The sequence below is a fragment of the Antedon mediterranea genome, chromosome 10 (assembly GCF_964355755.1).
Source record: "Antedon mediterranea chromosome 10, ecAntMedi1.1, whole genome shotgun sequence".
Classification (NCBI taxonomy): Eukaryota; Metazoa; Echinodermata; class Crinoidea; order Comatulida; family Antedonidae; genus Antedon; species Antedon mediterranea.
Genome location: NC_092679.1, coordinates 2,840,550 through 2,850,675, shown reverse-complemented (window position 1 = coordinate 2,850,675; position 10,126 = coordinate 2,840,550). Strand labels below are relative to the sequence as shown.

At 33.0% G+C, this 10,126-nt stretch overlaps 2 protein-coding genes across 3 annotated transcripts; one reads left to right on the top strand and one right to left on the bottom strand.

Annotated features, from left to right (window-relative positions):
* Positions 1 to 2,279: 2,279 nt before the first annotated feature.
* On the bottom strand, positions 2,280 to 4,820 carry LOC140060571 (MAD2L1-binding protein-like). Its single transcript, XM_072106845.1, has 2 exons — positions 4,619 to 4,820; positions 2,280 to 3,741 (listed from the first exon to the last, which is right to left on the bottom strand). Exons 1-2 carry the CDS (start codon positions 4,811 to 4,813, stop codon positions 3,169 to 3,171), a joined length of 768 nt encoding a protein of 255 aa, XP_071962946.1. The 5' UTR covers positions 4,814 to 4,820; the 3' UTR covers positions 2,280 to 3,168.
* A 91-nt stretch (positions 4,821 to 4,911) lies between these two features.
* LOC140060796 (putative 2'-deoxynucleoside 5'-phosphate N-hydrolase 1) lies at positions 4,912 to 9,960 on the top strand. Of its 2 annotated transcripts, none has more exons than XM_072107145.1 (5): positions 4,912 to 4,951; positions 5,198 to 5,368; positions 5,492 to 5,551; positions 9,584 to 9,694; positions 9,834 to 9,960. In XM_072107145.1, exons 2-5 carry the CDS (start codon positions 5,218 to 5,220, stop codon positions 9,935 to 9,937), a joined length of 426 nt encoding a protein of 141 aa, XP_071963246.1. In that variant the 5' UTR covers positions 4,912 to 4,951; positions 5,198 to 5,217; the 3' UTR covers positions 9,938 to 9,960. The 2 variants fall into 2 exon arrangements, with proteins under 2 accessions (XP_071963246.1, XP_071963247.1); XM_072107146.1 differs by having other exon boundaries at positions 4,915 to 4,951; positions 5,201 to 5,368.
* Positions 9,961 to 10,126: the final 166 nt, after the last annotated feature.

The window sequence follows — 10,126 nt, the reverse complement described above, 5'->3', positions numbered from 1 at the left end:
CGGTATTGTAAATACTCTGTACCAGCCAGCCCAAATGACTAATGCAAACAGGCGCAAACTCCACTCCTCCCAGCGCAATAGTTGTTCTCCCTCCCTGGGCTGTCGATCATGTAGGAAGGAAATACTGTACAACTACACCTATTTCCATAAACCTTAAAACTTGTACTTTAAATTAAATATAAATTATACTTCCAGTAAAAACTAAGACTAACAAAATAACTAAAAATGTATAAAAACACAAAGAAAAAAGTAATTAACATACAATTTATAATACGCCATTAAGGTTATTGACTTAACACAGGGATGAGTCCTTAATTTAAATGATGTTATTATACAGTATATAATGGAGTAATTCAATTCCTCCATTATACAGTATAATACAGCACTGTATTTCCAATTTCCTAGACACATAATATGTTATTTACTAGAATATCTAAACTCAATACAAACAGTATAAAATACAAAACGTGCAAAACACTGCATGCACTACGGGAAAACAACAGTATTGTATTAAGGGAATTTGTGTTAATCATGACAGTTAAATAAAAATCACCCAGTTTGCGGATGATACTACTCTAATTTTGGATGGAACTGAAACATCCATAGCTAATGCAATTAAACTTATAGAAAACTTTGGTGATATTTCCGGGTTGAAATTAAATAAGGCAAAATCAAGCTTTTTAAATATTGGTAGGCTGAAAAATAAAATTAAGAACTTCACTCCTGATTATAGATTGACCAAAGGACCTGTTAAATTTCTGGGAATAAACATATCTTTCGATAAAAGCAAACTCTTTGAATTAAATTATGAGGTTCAATTTGAAAAACTAAAGAAAATTCTGAATATTTGGTCCCAAAGAAATATAACACCAATAGGTAAGGTTGCAATTATCAAATCACTGGCACTTTCTCAATTAACATATTTATTCTCTGTCCTTCCATCCCTTCTAGTGAATTTATGAAAAAATTGGAGCGAACTTTATTTAAATTTATTTGGAACGGAAAGCCTGATAGAGTAAGTAGAGAGACTATGTATAACGATAAAGATAATGGAGGTTTAAAAATGACAAATATTTATAAATTTAATGAAGCCTTAAAAATAACATGGGTTAAAAGATTTCTTGACACAACATCTAATGGAAAATGGAAACAATTATTTAGGAAACAAATTTTGAGCATCGGTGGGGAATGGATCTGGCTTTGTAAACCAAAACAGGGAATAGGAATTATAATTATGAAAAGCTTGGTAACTCCTTTTTACAAGACGTTTTAATAGCCTGGTTTAAACTAAGAAATGATTATGGTGATGATGCATCTGATGAGGTATTAGGGTATAATCAAAACATTAAAATTAATAAGAAAACTATATTTTATAGATCATGGAGCTTAAAAGGTGTAAATTATATTTCAGAACAACCAACGCTTTATGACATATACTGAATTTAAAAATACCTATGCTATAAATTGCAATTTCATTTTTTTTTTTGGTTTAATTAATGTTATCTCTCAAAATTACCGGGACAAATTAATAGCTAATCCCAGCCCTACAAGAGAATCGCCAGTTTTATTACAATTAATGGAATTTAAAAAAAAAACAACAGCCTTTGTGTATGATTTGCTCAATAATATATTTAAGACAACCCCAAAGGCCTGTAGAAAATGGAGTAATGAATCTGAGCCTGATCTTGTTAAGGTTAATTGGAGTTTAATTTATAGGATGCCTTATGAATGTACTCTTGATACCAAAATACTGTACAGTACCTGCAATTCAGATTTATACATAGAATTCTTCCTACAAATGAGTTATTGCACAAAATTGTAGTAAGGAAAAAGAAACAGTAGAACATCTAATACGGTCTTGTGAGAAAACTTCTAAATTGTGGGATGATGTGTTTTATTGGTTCAGGAAATTAGACATCACTATTAAAATAAATTATATAGACATATGGTTTGGTATTTTTTAATATAAATATTCAACTTTTGTTAATATGAATTTACTTCTTACTAAGAGATATATATAAATGCAAGATTCATGAAATTCCTCTTAATTTCATTCACTTTAAAAGATGGGTATTCTTTACAGAAAATGTTGAGAATAATATCGCAAAAAAATAGAAATAAGTATAATGTCCATATTAAAAAATGGGAACCATTATTAGAAAGAGATAACAACAATTGAAATGAAATACACCCACAAGCAACTTTAATATTACGCCTTAGTAAATTTGAAAAATTTATTTCTCTTATATTGTTTTGTAACCTGGGTCAAAAAATATGGATATGGGGGAAAGGATTTGACTTTGTATACAAATCAAGGTATAGGAGTTGATTATGCAAAACTTGGTTATCATTATTGACAAGATATTATATAATAGTTGATAATGCAAAACTTGGTTATCATTATTGACAAGATGTTATATAATAGTTGATAATGCAAAACTTGGTAATCATTATTGACACAAGGTGTTATAATAGCCTGTTTTAAACTAAGAAATGATTATGATGAAGTATTTTGGTATAATCAAACATTTAAATAGATAAGAAAAGATAGAATGACGATTGAGATAATGTGACGTCCTCAAACGTCTTTGGTTTTCCTTTTTGTTTCATTTTGTAAAGTGTAATGTTTTTGACAAAATGAAAAAAAATAAAAGTTTTTGAAAAGGAAAAAAAAATACACTGCATCCATGCCATGTGCACCGCGTGGCACGGTACCATAGAGTACCAACAAAGATGTTAGAAATAATATTTCTATGGTGGTACAGTACTAAACAACGAGTTTAAATTTTGAATACAATCACATATAATATTATTAATTGGGATGATCTATTACAGATTTCAACAAATATTATAAAGAGGTACAGTTTTGGTGTTTTTTAAAAAACACCAAAATATATTACTTTCTGGACACTGTGTTAAAATTAAACACTAATCATGATGTATCATATCTCAAATATTCTTCTTGTATAAAAAATAATTTAAATCACTTTTAAAATATAGTAACTCTTTTCGCTGCTTGCTTTTTTTTGCCTGTATATTATATAATTATTATGTTTTACAATTGAATGATAATTTTTGCATTGTAATTACAGTATTACACTCACAGTATATTATCATATAAAAATAAAAAAACATATTAATTGCACTAATGACATCACTATGACATCATCATAACTGAAAGATGTTGGAAGAATTTGTTGCTTTCTCTAGAAATCCTTTAACATCTACAGGTGCTTTAAACCAAATCCAATCATCGTTATCAAAATGATCTTGATCATCTGCAATATTGGCAGGTACATCATCTTCTATATTAACGCCTCCATGTTCTAACTTTATCCAAAACTGCTCACCTCGTTTAGGCCCGGTAAAATTAATTGGCACAAACCATTCAATTCCCGAATTTCTATGCGCATAGACGAGAAGGAACATCTTCGTAGGAGGTGAAATTTTCCCCGATGTTTTTTTAACTGACAGTAATGCCTCGGATGTTATAAGTTCTTTCATTAACGTACGTACACATGTTTTAGTCCGTAACGAATCGCCTGTAGAACCGGAGTTGTCCGCTATAGTCATATGGTACACTTCTTTTGGGCTTACAATCGTTGCGCCAAAAATGATCGCAAAACGTTGAACGCAAGCCACTGAGAATAACATGTCGATGTGTGAAAATATTTCTTCAAGGTTGGCAACTAGTTTTTTAGCATTCTTAACTTCCATTAAAGGTCTTTTGCAATTAGGATCCTTGAATAAATAGAAAAAAACAGCACTGTTGCACCAAACATTTATATTAAATTCTTAGCCAAGCCTACTAATTATTTAATAGGCTTTAACAGTAATACTTAATGACAGGCCTAACAATTAAATTTTACTATTTCCTAAAGACCTGACTGAGTGCTTTTCTTATTATAGTGATTGTTTTTTTTTTAAAGGTGTTAACTATTTAGAATTTGAACAAGTACAGTAGTAGTACTATCTTGGGCTACTACTTCTTCGTACAGTAGTACACTGTATTATTATTCTCTTATATTATTGGTATTGGCCAAGTAGGAGTAGGACTTGCCCGGCTATATCATAACTTAATTTAAAAGTATAAATAAGCTCGAACTACTATTCTATAAATATATGCCTAGAGCTAGACCTAGGACTAATACTAACAATACAGCCTAGGAGTAGGAGCTATTTTATTGAGGCACCTAGGTAGGACTAGGCAGGACAAGGCCATGTCTAATTTAACTTCAAAATGTGTCATTATCTTTTGTTTAATTTTCTGTACACCATCAACCCCACTCATAAAAGAAAACAATACTAAGAATAGGCCTAGCCTACTAGTACTAGAAGGCTAGGCCTAGGCCTAGAGAGAGGAAATATTTCTTCCTATGTTTAATAATAGACCTAGGTAGGCCTAGACTCTAGTCTCTAGTAGTACACCTAGCTAGGCCTACATTAGCCTTAGTTTTAGTGAAAACTTTGTTGAAAATCTAATTTAGCCTAGGCTTTTTATATACGTAGTTCAACTAGCCTCCTAGACTAGCTAGGCCTACTGAGGATTGCGCCTACCGCCGGAGTATCCGCTTTCTTACTACGCGTATTGTTAGCGGGATGATGCTGCTGAACCTACCTTTTTGGGTGACTCCAAGTCGTATTTTATTTGTTCAAATGGCATTTGTATTTGATGACAATGGTACAAAAGATACTTCATTACCTCCTTAACTAACGTTGCCCTAATGTAAGGGGCAACATGGCCGGAAAATTTGACAAAACATGTTTTATCAATCAACATTTCTTGACTACTTTGAAATCCCGCTTTTGCCATTTTAAACTAGCGTATGACCTTTGTTACTCGTCTCGCGTGTATGTAATGGCGGTAGAGGGCAGCAAAAATTGTTTCTGTTTGTTCAAGCGTTACATTTTCGCGCGGAATTTGTGATCACATTTACTGTATTGAGAAAAGGTATGTTTAATATGCATTTTGTGTTGTTTAAAAGTTTAAGTAATCGATTAAATAAAGAATAAAGATTCCAGAATTAAGACTAGTTTAATCTTAAACTATAATTACTATTTACCAATTGTCAGAGGTAGAGTTAGGTAGAAGAGCCGCCGAGGAGGTGGTATACTTATATTATACTAGGCCTAGGCTAGATAGTAGTAGGGTGTACTAAAAATAAAAGATATTTTATTTCATTCATTTTTCATTCAGCAGTTAGAGGGCCTCCTTCCATGATCAGAATGACAAGGAAAATCTATTTCTGTGGAAGCATTCGAGGAGGAAGAGATGACCGTGACTTGTATGAGAGACTTATTAATAACCTGAGGCAGTATGGGGAAGTTCTCACTGAACACATTGCTGATAAAGACCTCTTCGAAAAAGGTTAGAAACATTGTTCAACAATTACATCAATCTGATTACATATATTATTAAATTAAGCCCATACATACTCAGAATATCATCATACTCTTTTAAATACAAATTTATATTAATTATTTATTATAGAAAAATTAGATGATAAAGGAATACATGACAGGGATATGGATTGGTTGATATCAAGCGATGGTAAGTTTTGAAGAAAAAGTATAAAGAGATAACAAGAACAAGTATTGACTGCCTGCGTCCACCAAACACTATTGCACCTCCAAACACTTTTGCACCACCAAGCACTAATGCACCACCAAGCACCATTGCACCGCCAAGCACTATATTGCACTGCCAAGCACTATTGCACCACTAAGCACTAATGCACCACCAAACACTATTGCACCACCAAGCACTATTGCACCACCAAGCACTAATGCACCACCAAGCACTAATGCACCACCAAGCACTAATGCACCACCAAGCACTATTGCACCACCAAGCACTAATGCACCACCAAGCACTAATGCACCACCAAACACTATTGCACCACCAAGCACTAATGCACCACCAAGCACTAATGCACCACCAAACACTATTGCACCACCAAGCACTAATGCACCACCAAGCACTAATGCACCACCAAGCACTATTGCACCACCAAGCACTATTGCACCACCAAGCACTATTGCACCACCAAGCACTAATGCACCACCAAGCACTATTGGACCACCAAACACTATTGCACCTCTAACACTAAAACTAGGGTTACCGAGAGTTGACTCCATTGTTATTGCCACGATTCAACTTCGCGTACGTTACCATGCGCGCTATGTCATTGACGCGATTATTTGTCCATTGGTAAACACATTTTTATGTAGTATTATTCTGAAAATAATTGAACTGTAAACATAATTCTTTTGAGTATTTATTTATTTACATATCATTCCATAAGATCAACTATTTTTTATCTTCATTACATTCAACCAAACATGTAAAAAATGTGGTTAAAATATCTTACTGTCTAGCGCGTACGACCATACGCGGTAGATTGTTTACTCAAAAACCTTCGAACGGTCCAGTGACCTAACCCTACAGTCGGGCAGCAAAGTGGTTGACCTCGCGAATTATTACCAAATCAAAATTTGAATTGCCGCCATCTTGGAATCGCGATAAAGCAAGTAGTGCGGAATTACAAAATGCAGCAAAAAAAAATTTCAATAACATTTAAATAGCATATTCATACAATTAAATTTATATTAATAAAATTCAACTAAGGATTTTACGAAAGATAGGCTACTTAAGAAATACTGCCGAGATCGGTTCCCCCACACGGCGTAGGGTACCGCAGTGCTAAGGGGCCTAGGTAGGAAAAAATCTGATTTTACCTGTTAAACATGCTTGAACCAAGGCCATTTTAATATATATTATCCAGATTATATATCAAAACAAACTGATAAAAGGATTTGTTGATTTGCTTCTGATGAGAAAAGTGCCGGATTCATTTCGCTGACGGCGAATGAATACACGAATTTTCGCCATTTTCTAGCACTAGCCTTGGGTACCCAGACAGCTGATAACGATTATATTCGATTGTCCAGACGTCTCTGCTACTGGTGCTCAATACTACAGTATGTATTACCATGGACCTATAGGTCCATGGTATTACTGTACATATAGTACTGTATGTTTAGTTTTTGCTTTCTTTATGGCAAAATAAATATTTAATTTTTATTATTGCTTATTTTGCTTTAACTTTATCCAAGAAGAAGTAAATATTATTATTATTTGGTTACTAAATAACTAAATAATTAATAGTATAACATCATAACTAACAAACAAATTAACAAGTTAATAAATTAACCACCATTAAATAATTTTATTTACAAAAAAGTATTTTACATACAGTATAACATGTAATATCTTATTTACATCGAAGTAAAATATGCCTATCAAACTATCTTGCTCAGGCTAAAATATCAAGTTATATGTCAATATTTGAGTTTAATCATCGCGATAATAAAAATTTTTATTTTTTTTTTATTTTTAAAGACATCTGTTACGTACATCAATTTACAAATATCAAAATAGGATTGTTTTTGCAGCACAAGATGAATCACAAGTCGGATAGTTTATTCTTAGAAACCTGAAAGAAAAAAAAAACACCAATAATGAGCTATTCATAGTTAAATAATTTTAATGTCGACTTTAGTCATCCTAAATTTTGTCGCCATGATCACTACTATACACAATACTGTATATATAAATATCATATGTACGACCATCCAAATTACCTCATTCCTACCTACATACAGTCCTTCCTAGCCTAGGCTACATTATTGTCATATATTTACAAACCTCCAACAGCCACAACGTATTTTCTTTTCTTTGGCAAAGAATTTCCCGTAATATAGTCCTAAATTAAACTAGGCCTTTCTTTAAATATCCGACGATATATATCCATAATCCAGTGGATATAGATTCAACATTTTAAACATAATAATAATATGGCTTCACATTGATTATAATAAGTCGGCGATATGCCACTAAAAACTAGCCTGCGGCCCTCTCTATCCGCCAACAAATAGCACTGGGTTTCCGTCAAATGGGCTAGGCCTAGCCTAGGCCTAGATAATACTACAAGTTGGGTACATTTTTTTACAACCAAATAATCTACAATTATATTGCAATATTTACCAAACTAGCACCAAATCCAAAATAATAAAGCTACTAATAACATATTTTGGTATATTAATTGGTTTAAAAACGGATTGCACATAGTGATTTTGAAGGATTGAAATTACTCAACCACACGGCCTGTACTAAACATACGAATCCAAGATGGAGTCTGCTTAGAATATATCCCCAGCTTTGAACGGATATTGAATCCGTCCCACAAGCTGAACCAAGCTTAAACTTTCAGAAAAGATAGATTAATAACCTAATAACCAACCACTAAGTTTTTATAAAGGTTCCGTGCTGATGAGAAAAGTGCCGGATTCCCTACGAAACCAAACAAATAAATCATGTAGCCTACCTCAACGAACACCTCCATCTGCACTTTTTTCTTCAATAAGCTCTGTCGTCATTTCCTGGGCTATTTATACCAAAATTTTGTGGCGGGAATAATCTTCCATATTAGGAGTAACAATTTCCAAATATAGAAAGATATAATTTAACCCGGATGGTGGAAATTGCAGCAGATTTGTAAGGGTATTCCCATGCAAAATGCTTGCCGCGAAGTGAAAAGCGAACCGGAAGTCACTATAACTTGGCGATGCTCAGTGACCTGCGCAGTTAAAAAACAGCGTTTTAACGGTTAAATGAGCACTTTGCTGCTCGACTGCCTATTCAACCTTGTTTTTGTAGTTGAGCCTCTCATGACCTGGGATTTGTTTGTCTTCCTACGCCAAGATAATATAGTTCTACATGCCATGTGCTTTTTTCTCTGAGAAATATTTATTATAAGTGCCAAAAAAACGGTTTTTTCTCGATATGAAGCCTTTATTATTCAAATCTTTTAGAGAAAAATCAGACATACCATAAAGAAGGTCTATTTATTTCATTTTTGAAATAAAATTGTGAAAATTATGTGAGGCTCAACTACAAAACCACCATTTTGTGATATGATGTCATCGTAATCCAATCAAAGCTGAGATTTCCCGCGATCGGCAGAGCTCACGGTTGAATGATTTTGGATTCTGGCTATTTGATTGGTGGACGCGAATCACCCACAGCGGAATGTTTTCTCTCGCGTGTACTGCGAAGTCACATGGTCTGTCTGTACTGATCGTTACTACACAAATTTAGAGCAATGAATTTGTACGAATTCCGTTAAATAAACAACTTTATATATTTTGTAAACATTTAATAATATATTTTATTGATATTTCCAATGTTGATATATAAAATAAATTACTATAAAACGTAATTATATGTAATTATTTTAGCGAAAAACGGTGTGGTTCATACAATTGTCGACTGAGGGCGCAATTTGTTTACAACGTTCGTGGCCAAAAACGATCATTTTCGGCGATGTTTTAGACCCTATATTTCGAAAACTACAAGTCAGATTTTCGTAATTCTTTCTTTATTGGAATATTGAAACAAAATACTAACATATAATATTTAAATTGGTTTAAAAATAACAAAATTTAATTTTGCATCGTTATCCCTACTAAAACAGTACAAGAATAAAACAAATTTAATGTTTGAATTATTTACATTTTGCAGCTATTGTTGCCGAGGTGACGCAGCCTTCCCTTGGCGTAGGATATGAGATTGGCCGAGCAGTTGCACTCAACAAAAAGATTTTGTGCCTTTTCAGACCTGAAAGTGGAAAACGTAAGCTAGACTATGACGACAATATTAGGTCTTTTGAAAGAGTAAAATATTATATACAAACATGGTATATGCAATAACCTTTATAGCCCCCTCTATATTTTATCAGAGTTTTTTTTAACAACAATTTGTTTTGTTTCAGATCTTTCTGCCATGATAGCAGGTGCAAACAATGGTTCTAATTTTGTAGTAAAGAATTACGAAGAAACTCAAGCATCTGAAATATTTAAACAGTTTTTTTCTTGAATGAGATTGTAGCTTGATTATACTTTTATTTTGAATAAATTAATGAAGTACAGTCTGTCTGTTTGCGCTTTACTTTATGTTGTTTACTACAGTAGTTACACTAGCGACTTTCAATGTCGCAACTGACTCTTTTAATTGCCGAAAGGTTAATAGGTTTTAGACTGAATTTCAACTTAATATTGGTAAAAA